General features: G+C 40.9%; 2 protein-coding genes across 4 annotated transcripts in view; both read left to right on the forward strand.

The window, feature by feature from the left end:
* The first annotated feature begins 931 nt into the window (after positions 1 to 931).
* Positions 932 to 7,546, forward strand: LOC118998355 (CXXC-type zinc finger protein 1-like). Its single transcript, XM_037062492.1, is given in 9 exon segments — positions 932 to 994; positions 4,422 to 4,508; positions 4,625 to 4,788; positions 5,152 to 5,359; positions 5,462 to 5,569; positions 5,891 to 5,940; positions 6,157 to 6,253; positions 7,167 to 7,319; positions 7,396 to 7,546. Coding segments are annotated over 9 exon segments (1,077 nt in total). The 3' UTR covers positions 7,543 to 7,546.
* A 5,002-nt stretch (positions 7,547 to 12,548) lies between these two features.
* Positions 12,549 to 16,552, forward strand: part of ZNF81 (zinc finger protein 81) — a 43,383-nt gene continuing 39,379 nt past the window's right edge. For 2 of the 3 annotated variants that reach the window (XM_037062386.1, XM_037062388.1), the window contains exon 1: positions 12,555 to 12,621. The gene's annotated coding sequence lies outside the window, so the exon portion shown is untranslated. Of the gene's footprint in view, positions 12,622 to 16,552 lie in introns of all 3 variants that reach the window. The other variant, XM_037062387.1, reaches the window with a different exon arrangement.

The raw sequence follows: 16,552 nt of genomic DNA on the forward strand, positions 1-16,552 counted from the left end.
CTTGCCCCATTTAAGCTAATCCTGCCTCACCCTGGCTCGTGTGGCCCAGTGGATTGAGTGCTGGCCTGCAAACTGAACAGTCACCAGTTTGATTCCTTGTCAGGGCACATGCCTGGGTTGTAGGCCAGGTCCCCGGTTGTGGGCATGTGAGAGGCAACCACACATTGAGGTTTCTCTCTCTTTCCTTCTCCCTCCTTTCCCCTATGTAAAAAGAAATAAATACAATCTTAGAAAAAAAGCTAATCCTACCTCAGCTCAGGGAGTCTATTGTTCTTAAGTTTCTAAGTGATGCATATCAGTTGAATAAAATCTTTAAACACTATTTGAGTCATATTTTTTTCTTTTGACCAGACAAGTCATTCTGTAATAATAAAGGGCTTCATTTATTAGAAGGATATAACAATCATGAATGTTTAGGAACCTAATAGCAGAGCTTCAAAATATGTCAAGAAAATCTGGTAGAACTGCAAGGAGAAATAGGCAGATCTATAATTACAGTAGGATATTTCAACATCCCTCTCTCAATAATCACTAGAATACATGGACAGAAGATAAGTGAGAATTTAGAAGACTTGGTTAGCACTATCAACCAACTTACCCTCATTGACATTTATAGAACACTCCAACCATTGTAACTGAAATGCAGGTTCAGCTGCCTGCTGCAATGGAAGCCAAATTTGAAAGACAGGTGCTGGTGCCAAAGGAAAGAGGTTTATTCAGGTGCCATGACCTGGGAGAATGCTAGACTTCCGTCTCAAAAACTATCCCACCTTCCTGCTTAAGCCCATCATTCTTATAGGGATAAGGAGGGGAGGCCTTTTTTCCTATCCAATTATCTTGGTAGCTTTTGGCATGCTCAGGTTCTGTCCATTCATCTTTCTAGCTTGTGGCCTGCTCAGTGTAAGAACCCCTCTGTATGCCATTCTGGCCAATGGGGAAAACTCCCTGTTGCAGAAAGAGCTTCCCAGATGATTGTAAAGCTGAGTCTTGGAGGGTGAGTGAGAATTAAAAGAATAGTGTGATTGTAATCTACAATGAGAATATTTTTTCTATTTTAGATTTGTTCTAATATATTTTTCTTTATATTTATTGTATGCAATTTAATTGTGTATAAGACTGAAATATTTACATATTTATGTTGCATCAAATCATTATGGAATGACCTTTTCAATCTCAATTAATACTTTTTGTCTTAGTAGTATTTTAGTCTGATATTAATATAAATGATCTTGGTTATTTTGATCAACATGTGCTTGGCAAATTTTCTTCCATTCCTTTATTTTAAATATTTCTGTATTTTTATGATTTGCTAAGTTTGGCATTAACAGCACAGGCTAGATTTGTTCATTTTCATCCAAAATGATTATCTTTGACTTTAACTGCAGAGTTTACTTCATTAACAATTTTATCACTCATTAAGTAATACAATGTGAACTTCAAATATGAACTTATTCCTACTTTCTTTACATTTTGCTTTCTATTTTTTCTGCCCTTTATATATATATAATATATATTATATATATAATATTCATATATATATAATGGGCAGAAAAAATAGAAAGCAAAATGTAAAGAAGGTAGGAATATATATATATGAATATATATATATGGTTTTTATGTTCTTGACTTTTAAAATGGATTTATATAGTTTTTTGCTTGTTTTTCTCATTGCCTACTTCATGATTAAAATCATAACAGATAGTAAAATAGTAATAATATGAAGTTATTCAAAATAATTGGAAACGATAAGAGGATCAATATTTCTGCCATATACAATAATGCAATGATTGATCATTCCAATATCTAAAACAGTGAGGTGTTGGCATCAAAAGAGAAAAGTGTATCCATGTAGACTTGTGGTGTGACTGGTGTTCTGCAGAATGACCCATACTCAACCTCTGTGCTTTCTGTGCTACCAGACATTGGAACTTTAGAACTCTCAGTTTTGCCAGGGGTCTTAAGCATGTGCAAATCAGATACATTCTTGAAGGGGTGGGGCTAAGGTTGAAGTGGGAAGCAGCCTCTTGGCTTCACGCCCGCTGTGAAGCTCTCCACAGTTGAGTGCTGGCTGAGGTATTTTGTAGGGGCTTTGACAGGGCACTTTGGTTTTTTTGATTGGAGGGGTGGGTAAGGGGGCTTTTGGGGTTGATAATGGGGGTCTTTGGAGTCAAGACGAGGACTTGTTCTAATTTGAGTTGAGTGCTCAAATAAGTAATTTCCGTCTTTCTTCTGTCCTCATATTCTCATATTGAAGTTCCGTCAAAGACCATAGTTGGGTATGCATTGTTTTTGTTCTTGTTAAATTCTGTGTTTTTAGAATTTCATTTATTTTTCATTTTATCAAAAGTTATTTAGAAGCACCTTTACAATTTCAAAGGTTAAGCCTTTTATTAATGTCTAATGTAACTTACCTGTGCCCTGTGTGATGCTTACTAATTGGATTGTGCTTTGACATCCTTTAAGGTTTCCAGGGTCACTTTTTATTAATACTGCATCTCTAACTCCAAAATAGTATGAGTTTGCCAATTGATAATTGTCTTATTGAAAATGTGTATATTCTTTTGGTATGTGTGCTTGCTCTATTAATCACTGAGAGCAGTGATTTGTTTGCTGCTGTGTGCATATACACACAAACTTTCTAAAAAATGTATATTTGTATATATTTTTCCTGGTGTTACTGGGTACATGTAGGCATGCATTTCAGAATGAAGATTGTCAAATTATTCTAGGTGAGTCAGTCAGGGCAGACACAGCATGACAAGCATATGCAGGTGGGGAAGGGGGATGGGGCTTGATATGGCTCAATATTCCAAAGGTAAAACAGAACCTGGTATGTGCAAGAATAGGGAAGGGACATATGAGGTTGAGAGAGTCTGGAAAGGCAGCAGGACCTGGTAGGGAGCAGAGTTGGGTTTTTATCCGTGTGATGTATAGGTCTCACAGGGCTGGGAGAGTAAGGCAAGCCAGAGTGTGTCCAAGAGGGCATAGTTAAGCAGTCAGGGCCTGGAGAGACTAGGTGGACTGGGCAGGAAATATGGGTGGGTAGAACATGTCTCAGGAGCAGGCCATGTGTGTTTGGGTGGGCTGAGAAGAGTAGCAGGTGTATTATGGAGGATGGGACAGGACATACTGAGCTGAGCAAGTAAGTGTAAGGAGGTAGAGTCTAGCTTTTCTGAACAGTTAGGCAAGGCCTTATGCATTCAGGTGAGCAAGGTGAGACCAGATGGACTAGCCAAGTGTGTCTGGATAAGGTGGGCAAGCAGTACCAAGTAGTTCCAGCCATTCCCAGACAGACAAGATGTAGTGTATCCAGGCAGGTGCAGAGGACCACCTCCTTCATTTTGGCCAGGAGGTGAGGCCAGGGGTGTTAGGGCACAGTGAGCCTGTCTCCATGTACTTAGTGCTGACCCAAAGCCTTCATCCCACCAACAAAAGAACCCTACTTGTAATCTCTGCTCTCTGGTGAGTTCAGGACACAAGGTAAATGGGGGAGTGGAGCTAGTGTGAGTGTCTTCCCCTCAGCTCTTGCCTATAATATCCTCAGAGGCTTTGCCATGGTCCTAATGGCAAGTGCCCACTCAATCACAACTGCCTCCACTGAAGAACTCCAGGCTATCCCAGAATTACCAGATGGTTGCAGTACCATTGGCATTTACTGCCATTGGCAGAAGAAGAGGCATCTCAGACAACAGCCACATCCCAGCTGTTGACTGAAAAGGATCTGCCTCAGGACTGAAAACTATACAGGGACTTTTTCTTTCTTTTTTTTTATTTAATTATTGTTCAAGTACCATTTTCTGTCTTTTACTCCCATCCCAGCCCACCCCCGCCAGAGACTTTTTCATAGAGGACTTTTGACAAAATCTGATGAGTGTATGGCAGAGCCACTGGGTAGAAGGATAGATACAGTGAAGGCAGAGATGTTCAGCAATGAGGAGAGAGGAGTCAGGGAGTGTTCAAAAACCATTAAGAAACAAGTTGGGGAGATCTGTCAGCATTTTACTGGCATACAACCCTGGATTAGTGACATGTCCAACAGGGTGCTAGCAAACGATGCATGCAGAGGCTTAAAATATGCTTAAACATTGGGGTTTTTGCTTTTCTGGATCTTTTGGAACCCAGTCACCATGTGCAAAACACAGGCTAGCCTGCCAGTTGATGGAGATTCATGGCTCCATCAATTCCACTGACCCACAAAACTACAAACATGTGAATGAGGCCATCTAAGATCAAACAGCCACTAGCTGACTACAACTATAAGGAGAAGCCCAGGAAAATCCAGCAGAGCCACCCAGCTGAGCCTATCCTAATTTTAAACCTACAGAATCTTTAATTAATAAATGATCATTGTATCCATTAATTTAAAAGATGGCTTGTTACACAGCAAAGTAGTTGTTTTTGTTTTTGTTTTTGTTTTTGAGGAGTTCCCATTTCTGGATCCTGCACTGTAGAAGCAGAAAGTCAATATGAAGAAAGTGCAGAAATCAAAGAAAAAGGAGGAATGGAAGGTAACAGATGTGGTGGAGTGAGGGGCATGGAAGCAGAGGTTGGGAGCAGAGTACAAGGCAGGAGTACAGGATTAGGGGATTCCCTTACTCCTGTCCTGACCACAGTTGTCCCACAGGAAGAGAAGAAGCAGAAACCCATGGAAATATGGAAACATACAGAGCAGGTGGATGTCAATGACCCAGCCCCGCTGAAGCAGTGCCTGGGATCTGGCTGTGTGAATCCCACTCGGCCAGGTTCCAAGTATTGCTCAGACTACTGTGGCATGAAGCTGGCAGCTGAGTGAGTACATCTGGAGGTTAAGGAACAGGGCTTGGTGTAGGGCATGATCTACGCCAACTGTAAGTCCATTCACCCCCTACCCATTCATCCACCATTCATCCACTACCCACCCTTACAGCCACCCACCCACTGATCTACCCATTCACCTTCCATCTACCAACCCACTCGCCCACCCTTACAGTTATTTACTCACCCAGACATCTACCCATCCACCCATTCATCCACCATTTAATCACTCATTCACCAGCATTCACTCTTCTACAATTTATTATCCTGTATAATCTCCATTCAGTCACTCATCCATTTCCTCTTCTTTTATTGCCCCCACCTACCTATTTTGTTTCTTGATGTCTCCCCTTCCAGACGCATCTATAAGATCCTGCCCCAGCGCATACAGCAGTGGCAGAACAGCCCCCACATTGCTGAAGAGCATAGCAAGAAAATGCTTGAGAGAATCTTCCGTGAGCAGCAGGACACTCGCACCTACCTAAAGAACATGGAGCATCAGTTCCATGAACTTGAGGATATCATTATGCGTGGCAAGCAGCAGACTGTATGCAATGAGGAGGAGGTGAGTGGGAATAGGTAGGGTGTAGCAGAAATGTACCTGATATCTTGTCCTGCCCATCCCCACTTTGCTCTGATTTCCTGGCTCCTCTATTGTCCTGTCCAGAGCACCAGATTTATGGACAAAGCCCGCCAGAAGATCTTCTGTGTCTCCTGTGGGAAATCTGTCAGTATGCACGTCGCCCTGCGCCACATGGAGCACTGCTTTGCCAAGGTTGGGGCATTGGCTGGGGGCTGACGGGGCAAGGGTGTTTTTAGCTGGGTGGGTTTCATGAGGAGGGGGACAGGTTTGGTGCCTGGGTGTTTGTTGTAGAAAGGACTACAACATGCATCCATGTTTCCACCCATTTGTGCTTTTCTTTCACCCCCAGCATGAGGGCAAATTTTGGATCATCAGTCAGTGGAGAGGAGGGCTATTGGCTGGACAAATAGGAGCCTAGGGTCCATGGGGCACAATGTATTGTTTGGGGCTTTTTCATGGTAGGGGATGTGGTGTACTTCCACAGTTCCTCCCACTTGTAATCTTTCTTCCTAGTATGAGCGCAAATCGTCCTTCGGGTCCTTGTACCCCACTTGCGTTGAAGGGTGAGTGTGGGTGCTGGTCAGGGTCAAAGACATGATGCGGACAGGGTCAGGAATAGGGTGGGCAAGATCATGGGCAAGATGTGGGTGGGCTCAGAGGCAGAGGTGGGTGGATTCAAGGTAGGGTGTGGGTAAGGTTGGGAACAAAGTGTGGACAGGGTTCAGGATGGGACCTCCCTTCTCCTGACCTTTAGCACCTCACTTTCATTCTCCCCACAGGGCCACAAGGCTCTTCTGTGACTTTTATGACCCAAAGAGTAAGAGGTACTGTAAGCGGCTCCAGGTGCTGTGCCCTGAGCACTTAAAGAAACACAAGGTGGGACTCTTTCTCACCCTCCATTTCTTCCATCCTCCTGGTCTGACCACCCTATTCCTCTCTTCATCTCTGCTTGAAGGCCTCCTATTTCCTTCTTCCTTCTGCCTGACTGCCTTCGTACCACCTGACCAACGAACCCCTATGTTCTTCCCTTCCTGACTACCCATCATTCCCCACTCCTCACTGCCCAGCCACCTTCTATTCTGACTTTTCTCTTTGCCTAACTGCTATTTATCCACGCCCCCCTTGCCTGGCCCCCACCCACATTTCTTTCTTTCTGCCTGACCACCCTCTATTCCTCTGCTCCTCACTGCATTCTCTTCTCTCCTTGCTCAACAATCCTCCATTCCTTTCCTACCCCTTGTCCTACTGCCTCCATTCCTCTCTACCTCTCTGCATGGCTGCCCTCGACTCCTCTCTTTCACACTTTCTGATCTCCCTCTATTCTAATTCTCATTGCTTCACTGCCCCTAATCACCTTTTCCCTGCTTGTCATCTCCTAAATCTTATCTTTCTCCCTGTTTATCCAGCTCCCTTTCCCACCTCCCCTGCCTCATTCCTCACCTTCTTCATGCTGTGCCAACCCTCATTCATCTACTTCTCCTTGACAGATTTTCTTCCACTCTTCCTCTCCTTCCTGTTTGGTCTCTGTTTCTCTGTCCTGTCCAATCACCTCCATTCCTCCATCCCTGCTTAACTTCTTCCTCCATCCTCCATGCTTGATCATCCCCTTTTGCTCCCTCTTCTCTACCTAACCAGAGAATTTCTTTCTTCCTCCCTGGTGTATCACTCCTCATTTCTCTCCTTCATGTCCAATTGCCCTCCATTCCCCTGTTCTTCTCATTATGCCTATCTGATCACCCTCTATAGATGTCCTCCTCCATATCTCATCATTCTTCATTTTTCCCCACAGATACCAGATGATGAGGTGTGTGGTTGCCCACTAGTGCACAATGTCTTTGAACTCACTGGTAATTTCTGTCGCCTCCCCAAACGCCTGTGCAACCACCACTACTGCTGGGAAAAGCTGAGGCGTGCGGAGGTGGACCTGGAGCGCGTGCGAGCGGTAAGCTACAATGCTGAGGGAAGCTGTGAGGTGGGGTAGAATGCTGGAATCCCCTTCTTATGCTGACCTTTCACAGCTGTACAAGCTGGAAGTGCTGAGTGAGCAGGAGGGCAAGGTACGCACAGCTATGAAGAACCGGGCAGGTCTGCTGTCTCTGATGCTTCACCAGACAATCCAGCATGACCCACTCACCACTGACCTGCGCTCCAGAATAGATGACTGAGCCCTGTCCTCTACCCAACATCCTGTGCACGGATGGCACTCAATGAATTCCTCACACATCTGTTTCTTTAACCACTGCTTTCTCAGGGAATCTCAGAATGTCTCTGTATTTCTGTTTATCATTCGTCTCCTGCTTCTATCTATCCCTTTATGGGAGGGTATCCTCAAAATTGTCCCGTTTCTGTTCATTCTTTCATCCATGAATCTGGAATAGACTAGGGGAATCGTCTCTACTCTCATTTCCCACTGCCCAGAGTTTTGTTTATAAACTTTGGAAGAACAAAGTCTTTTCATATCTCCTGGTGAACCCTAAACCCATCTTTCTGGCCACAAATCCAATTCTGGAACTCCAATGGCAGTGGGTAACAGTGCAACTGTATTTAGGAACAGGCTGCAGTGCCCATGCAGGGGTGGGTATGAAGTGATGCCCACTCAGTGTTCAGTGGGTCCTATTCTGTCAAGGGAACTGGGACTTTATGAAGAGGAACTGACAGTGCTGACCACTGTTCCCTGCAGTCCCCATCCCAAGCCATCAGGTATACGGTTGGTGCCTGATTAGTGCACAGCCAATTCACTAACTGTGTATTTGTTAATACTCCTTAGGGCAAAAGTGTTGGGAAAATGTTGGGATAGGGGATAGGTGAGTGTGAAATAGTTCTCCCTGATGCTTCCACTTTGGGATACTGAGGAGAATTCAAGGTATCATGACAATCATGCCCTGCCCCCTCATACCGTATTCTATCCCTGACCATAATGTGAGGTTCCAGCCCATCCAGTTATGGTCAGACTGTCTCCCCTCAGCCCTGCTCATCACATCCTGTCCTCCTCCCCCTCACACCCTGCTCTGGCTCTGCCCTTTCCAGCCTGCCGTACCCATCAAGTCTCCATCCAGCCAAGCCTATTTCAGACTTACAGGGTTTCCAGAAGGGGGCTGGGGCCTCTGCCACTTTTGCTTTGCCAGCTCCAACCAGGCCTCCTGTGCCAGTAGAGGTGTGTGTGTAATGCTGCCTCTGAGTACTGGTCTCTTAATAATTTTTAAATTAATTTTCACAATCACATTTTTCCCGAGGGACTCACATATTTCACCAAATGTTTAAGTATGTGGCTTTAGACTTACACCTCACATTTCACTGAAACTAGTTTATATTACTACTGATTTGGTACAATATCTCCTTTTTTATTATGAATGTTGTATTTTTTTCTTTCTTTTCAATTTTATCGGATTTGTTAGGAGCTGGTTCATATAATTAAATATTTGAAAGGACCAGCTTTTATTTTATTTATACTCCCTAAGTTTATATTTTTTACTTATTTAAGCATTAATTTTTATGAATTGTAACTTCTTGAGTTTTAGTTTTGTGTTTCATTTTCATGTTTTTGCATAAGTTCTTTTCCTAATTTATTTTTCATTTTTATTATATTTATTGGGGTAACATTGGTTAATAAAATTATGTAAATTTCAGGTGTACATTATATCTGTATATTCTGTGTGCTTACCACCCAAAGTCTAGTCTACTTCCATTACCATGTATTTGAACCTGTTTATTCCCTCTGTCCTCCCCAATCCCCCTTCCCCTCTGGCAAACACCATTCTGTTGTCTGAGTTTATAAATTTCTTTTTTGTTTGTTCAGTTGTTGGTTTTTGTTTTATATCCCACATTTGAATGAAATCCAAATTTTTAACCTAATTGCTCTTTGTTTCCCAGTTTTTTATCCTAATGAATTTGAGTCTACTACTTTCCTCTAAATATAGTTGTAGCTCATAAACTCTGAAATGAAAGGTGCAATTTCAGAACTGATTTATCATTTTCACCCTAGCTATTGAGGGAAGTGTTTTCATAGTTAAATAAAATGGTTCTTTCTTTTCTTGTCTTTTTTCTCTTTCTTTCTTTCTATCTTCTTCTTTTTTGTAACATAGTTTTCCTATAATCAGAGAATGTAGCTGTTGAATATGAATTTGTAAGAATTATTCAAGATTTTCTTTGTGGTGTGGATACTCAAATGAATTTTGTAAAACTTCTATGGATATAGGAGAAGAAACTATATTCTCTGTTAGGTATGGATTACTCGTTACAACTTTTCAATCTAGTTTGATGATGAAGTATTCTTTACCCTGATTTTTTGCTTTTTGTCTACTTCAGCTGTTATATTATCAAAAGATACAATAAATGTTATATTTTAAACAAATTGCTTCTTGTGGTTCTGTGGGGCTTCTTGGAATGGGAGTGGGGAAAGGGAATTCTAAAGTGCATATATTAGGCCATTTTACACAATACCATTAATATATTTTTCTTATTTTGCCTTAGTGTTTTTTATCTTGAATTTTCCTTTGATAAATGCAACACAACTGTTGCTTTTGTTTTGCTGCCACTTACCTAGTGAATCTTTGCCTAAAACTTTGTTTTTCCCTTTAAGATATATTTATCGTAACCATATATTGGTACATATTGCCCTAATCCCACACTTGTGTCTTGAGATTCATTCCATTTATTTAAATTAATGTAATTATAATAATTGTATATTTTATATTGTGTTATGCTTATTATCAATTTTACTATTTCCTAAGTACAGCTTTTATCTTTTTTTCTTCCTAATATCTTTTTTTTAAGATTTTATTTATGTTTAGAGACAGGGGAAGAGAGGGAGAAAGAGGGGGAGAGAAACATCCATGTGCGAGAGATACATCAATTGGTTTCCTCTCACATGGCCCCCAACTGGGGACCCGGCCCACAGCCCAGGCATGTGCCCTGAGTGGGAATCGAATCAGGAACCCTTTGGTTCACAGGTTGGCACACAATCCACTGAGCCACACCAGCCAGGGCTGTTGGGTATTATTCTACTTTATTCATTTTGACTCCTGTTGATGAGCATCTATTTTTTGTTTCCAGGTTTTGCTGTTGTGAACTGGATGCCACACATATCCTAGGTTTCATGTGCAAGTGTTTCTCTTGGATATATCCCTTACAGAGGCCTGGCTGGATTGTGAGTTATATAAATATTCACTGTAGGACAGAATGCCAACTATTTTCTTTTTAAAAAATATTTTTATCCCTGGCTGCTGTAGCTCAGTGTACATATCAAAGGGTTGCTGGTTCAATTCCCACTCAGGGCACATGCCTGGGTTGTGGGCCAGGTCCCCAGTGGGGGCCATGTGAGAGGCAACCACACATTAATGTTTCTCTCCCTCTCTTTCTCCCTCCCTCCCCTTCTCTCTAAAAACAAATAAATAAAATCTTTAAATATATTTTATTAAAAATAAAGTGTGTTATGCTTTATACAATCTTTCGGAATTATAGGATTTTTCCCCATAATATTCATCCATATTGTTGGGTATTATTCTTTTTAAAATCATTTTTAGAGATTTTATTTATTGTTTTAGAGACAGGGGAAGAGCAGGAGAAAGAGGGGGGGGAGAAACATCAATGTGTGAGATATACATTGATTGGCAGCCTCTCACACGCCCCCAACTGGGGACCAGGCCACAACCCAGGCATATGCCCTGACTGGGAATTGAACTGGTGACATCTCAGTTCGAAGGCTAACACTCAGTCCACTGAACCACACCAGCCAAGGCAACTATTTTCTAAAGTGGTTTCACTTATTTACATTTCTTCAACAAGGCAGAAAGATTCTGTGGGTGCACATCCTCTCCAACACTTGGTATTATTGGACACATTTTTGAATATTAAGTAAGTGTAAAATGTCATCTCATCATGTCCTGATTTGTATTTCCCTGATTACTAATGGCTTTGAACATTTCTGCATATGTTTATTGGCTCTTCTTTCCTTCTTTTCTGAAATGGTCTAACAGATAGACCTATTTTTTAACATAAACTAGTATTATTATGACACTCAACAACATTAACAATGATTCCTGGCACTGTATTAGAAATGTATACATGCCAAATGTACTTCTGCTGATTCCATTTCTTCTTTCATTTATTTATCCAACAAACACCCAGACCAAGGATACAGGGGACCGCTCAAAACACCTTACTCACCTGAGGATTCAGAAAGGCCTTCAACAGGGCACAGAGCCTTCTACCTCTGTCTGAAGGATTCCCTGAAGGAGGAGATGTTTGAACTTGGTTTTGAGGTGTAAGTAGGCATTCCCAGGTGAAGGGCAGCATGACTTCTTCCCCTTTTGCCCCCATATCTCCCAGAAGCAGGCATCTCCAGAATTTCCGTATTGGAGATAAGGGCAAACTGGTTGAAGGGCAGAAGCAGCCTTGTCTTAAAAGCTACATTTGCAAAGTAAGGGCATTATCACTTCATAGATTTTATTTTATGAAGAAATAAAATAATAGTTTCCTAAGGAAGTTTTTATCGAAATACTGCATTAAGCTAAGGAAAAATAAATTACTATTGGCACACACTTTTATTTTAGCTTGGGTAGCTGGAGTGGAAGATAATGTAGATTATGGGAACATTCAAATTACACAGTCAGCTTTCACAAGGCCTACACATCCCTGATGTGCCTTCACTTTCTTTTCCTTCCCCCTCGTGGTATATTCCAGGAGAAGCCTATAACCCATTTGCCCACTCCCCACTTCTCATCCTATGGTATTTGCCAGGAGATGACAGCCACTGGCACTCCTGCGTCTTTCCAGAGGCCCCTCGGCTTCTCTGAATATTATTACACAGTTACATAGAGTAGAGCTCCAAACACCCCCCTCGTTCAGGAAGCCCGCTCAAAGAAATGTCCCAAACTCTGCTCCCCGCCACTTGTGAGACCGATTCACCGCTCCGCTCTGTGACTTCAGAGGCTTCTTCATCCTCAGTACAGAACGAGCGCTCCTTCAACATGGTGTACCCCACAAAGAAGGGCGAACTGGGCGCGGCCATATTTCCCACCGCTGCCGAGGGGTACCGAATGCCTCAAAGCACGGACTGCAAAACATCTCCAGGTTGACATGGGTGACAGCAGCTTCAAATGTGGTTTTGCGCATGTGCAGAACCCCGCTCCCAGCCCCAAATCCCGAGAAGGGGCGGTGCTAGGGGTTGTGACCGGAAGCGGCTGTGGTTCTCAGTAGTTGTTGTCAGAGAATCTCAATGCTCTTCGCGGAGGTGTTTCGCTGCGGTAAGGCCCTGCGGAGGGTGAATGTTAGGGAATTTTGTGTGGCCAGTGATGGACTCGATTGTTTGACTGTAGTTGGATGGTTAGCTCATTATTTTTCATTATTTTCTCTCCTCATGTTGATATTAAGATCTTAAAGTTCACTCAGACCCACAAGGTTTGGTGCATTATGTTCTAAGTATTTTCTAACAGTTGATAATTTTTCTTTTGCCCCTGAGTTATTTAGAAGTGCGTTTTCAGTTTCCAAAAGTTTATCTATTTAACAGTTTTCTAACCTTAGAAAAATGTGGTCCAAAAAATGCCTACGTAAAGCTCATTAGTTGAAATATGAGGGGATGCATGGCCTACTACATGGTGAATTTTTATAAATGTTTCGTGTATAACTCGACAATACTACTTAATTATTTAGCTGTCAGTTGTGTTGTACAAGATTTCTACACTTTTTTGTTTGCTTCTTCTATTCCTTGGAAAGAGAAATTTTCTACTGTGATGCTGATTTGCCCACCTCTCCTTCCTGCTGTCCTTGATGCATTTGAGTTATGCTTCATACGAAGTGTGAGACTTAGATTGAGGTTCATTTATTTGAATATCCAATTACTCCAGCACCGTTTATTGAAAAGACTATTTTTCCTCTGTTTATATGTTTTGCATTTCTGTCAAAAATAAATTTGCCATATTTGTGTGGGGCTATTTCAAGGTTCTCTATCATGAATAGGTGTTTTGAATTTTCTCTTACTGTATGAATTTATATGATCTCATAATTTTTTATCTTTGGCCTGTTAATATGGAGAAGTACATTGGTTGAGTTTTGAATATTGAACCAGCCTAACATTCCTAGAATAAACCTCACCTGATTGTGGTGTATAATTCTTTTTATGTATTGCAGGAATTGATTAGCTAATACTTTTTTGAGGATTTTTGCATCTAAGTTCATGAGAAATGTTGGTTTACAGTTTTCCTTTTCTATACTGTCTTTGTCTGGTTTTAGTATTAGGGTATCATAGAATGAGTTGGGAAGTGTTCTCTTCTATTTTCCGGAAGAGATTGTGTAGAATTATGCTAAATGTTTGATAGAATTCTCCAGTGAAACCATCTAGGCCTGTAAATTTTCTTTGGGGAGCTTTTTGATTGTCTTCAGTTTCTGTAGAAGTTATATTACTATTCAGATTACCTAGTTAATATCTTTTCAGAGTAACTATTTAATAGTTGGTGAATTGTGCAAGTTTGTATTTTGTGAGGAATTGGACCACTTCATCCAAGTTGTTTAATTCATGTGCATGAAGTTGTGTGTGGTATTCCTTTTCCTTTAAATGGCTGCAGGAGCTACCTGCTAGTTCTACCTCCTGTTTCATTTCTGATATTGGTAATTTGTATCTTCTTTTTATCTTTGTCAAATTTGCTAGTGGATTACCAATTTTATCAACGTTTTTGAAGAACCAGCTTTGGCTTTCATTGATTTTCTGTATTGTTTTTCTGTTTCCAATTTGACTGATTTTTGCTCTTATGTTTATTACTTCTTTCCTTCTGCTTATTTTGAGTTTACTTTACTCTTGTTCTAGTTACTGAGATAGGAACTTAGATTATTGATTTAAGACCTTAATTATTTTCTAATGAAACATTTAAATTTATAAATTTTTCTTTCAACACTGCTTTATCTACATCTGACAAATTTCATTTATATTTTCATTTTTATTCATTACTTTTTAATTTCCTTTGAAACTTCCTCTTTGATCCATGGATTATATAGAAATGTATTGTTTAATTCCCAAGTATTTGGAGACTTTTCTGTTATCTTTTTCTTATTGATTTCTAGTGCAATACTATTATAACAAAAGAACATATGCTTTAAGATTTCAATTTGTTGAGGTTTGTTTTAGGACCCTGGATACGGTATGTGTTGGAGATTGTCACATGGGTACTTTAAGAGAACACGTATTCTATTAGTGCTTAGGTGGAGTAGGGTGGGTATGTTCAGTTAGGCCACACTTTTTTTGGCCCTTTGATTAAGGGGAGGAGGCTTTTCTTCTAACATTTTTTTGTCTGTACCTATTGACAGTTTTGAGTTATAGGTTTCTCCAGTGATATATGGGAAGGGAAATGAAACATGTAGAACTCACCACTGTGTTGTTCCCCCCACCCCGAGGTCTGTGGGCTCTCCACTTTTCATTCTACCTTTCAGTCTTTGTCTTTGTTGTATTGTCATTTTTGTTCTGGTCTCTTCTACATTCATTGTTGTCACCTATATTTCTCCTCTGTTAACTGTGTTAATTTATATTTTTCTAGGGAAGAACCTGTTTCACATCAATATTAAAGTATGTTGCTATGCATTTATACATAGTATCCACAATAACTACTTTGAACCACTACCATATCTGGGAGAGTTTTTCCTCTTTCATTGTATATATGTAATATTCAAACTTTTCTCCTTTATCTGGTTTGCTAGTGGGTTATCTTATGATGTTGAATCTCAAAGATCCAAGTGTTTGTTTGATTTAAACTACCTATTGCTTTGTTTTGTTTCTTTTTTCTTTTTTAAAATATATTTTATTGATTATGCCATTACAGTTGTCCCATTCCCCCCCTTCATCCCCCTCCATCGTGCACACCCCCTCCTGTACCATTCCCGCCTTTAAATTTATGTCCATGTGTCACAAGTTCTTTAGATTCTGTATTTCCCATGGTATTCTTGCCCTCTACCCTGTTAATTTTCTTTCATTTTTTAAAATATATTTTATTGATTATACCATTACAGTTGTTCTATTCCCCCCTTCATTCCCCTCCACCCTGCACACCCCTCCCCCACCATTCCCCCCTTTAGTTTATGACCACGGGTCTCAAGTTCTTTAGATTCTATATTTCCCCTACTATTCTTGCCCTCCCCCTGTCTATTTTCTACCTACCATCTACGCTACTTATTTTCTGTACCTTCTCCTCCTCCCACTCCCCTGTTGCTAAACTTCCATGTGTTCTTCATTTCTATGGTTCCACTCTTGATCTAGCTGTCCTCTTGGTTTGCTTTTGTTTTAGGTGTGGTTGTTAGTAACTGTGAGTTTGCTGTCCTTTTACTGTTCATATTATTCATCTTCTTTTTCTTAGATAAGTCCCTTTAACATTTCATATAATAAGGGCTTGGTGATGATGAACTCCTTGAACTTGATCTTATCTGAGAAGCACTTTATCTGTCCTTCCATTCTAAATGAAAGTTTTGCTGGATAAAGCAATCTTGGCTGTAGGTCTTTGGATTTCAGGACTTGGAATACTTCTTTCCAGCCCCTTCTTGCCTGTAAGGTCTCTTTTGAGAAATCAGCTGACAGTCTGATGGGAACTCCTTTGTAGATGACTGTCTCCTTATCTCTTGCTGCTTCTAGGATTCTCTCCTTCATTTTCATCTTGGCTAATGTAATTATGATGTGCCTTGGTGTGTTCTTCCTTGGGTCTAGCTTCTTTGGGACTCTCTGAGCTTCCTGGACTTCCTGGAAGTCTATTTCCTTTGCCAGATTGGGGAAGTTCTCCTTTATTATTTGTTCAAATAAGTGTTCCACTCATGGCTGTTTCTTTCCTCCTTCTGGTACCCCTATAATCTGGATGTTGGAACGTTTAAAGATGTCCTGGAGGTTCCTAAGCCTCTCCTCATTTTTTTGAATTCTCATTTCTTCATTCCTTTCTGGTTGGATGTTTTGTTCTTCCTTCTGGTCCATTCCATTGACTTGAGTCCCAGTTTCCTTTCCATCACTATTTGTTTCCTGGACATCTCCCTTCATTTCAATTAGTTTAGCCTTCATATGTTCCTCTAATTTGTGACTATAATCTACCAGTTCTGTGAGCATTCTGATAAACAGTGTCTTGAACTGTGCTTCTGAGAGGCTGGCAATTTCTCGGTCTTCTGAGACTTTGAGTTCTTTTGCGCCATCTTTTGGGCTGTTCGTGCCTGTTA

The sequence above is a fragment of the Sturnira hondurensis genome, unplaced genomic scaffold (assembly GCF_014824575.4).
Source record: "Sturnira hondurensis isolate 20B ecotype Veracruz unplaced genomic scaffold, ASM1482457v3 Scaffold0013994, whole genome shotgun sequence".
NCBI lineage: Eukaryota > Metazoa > Chordata > Mammalia > Chiroptera > Phyllostomidae > Sturnira > Sturnira hondurensis.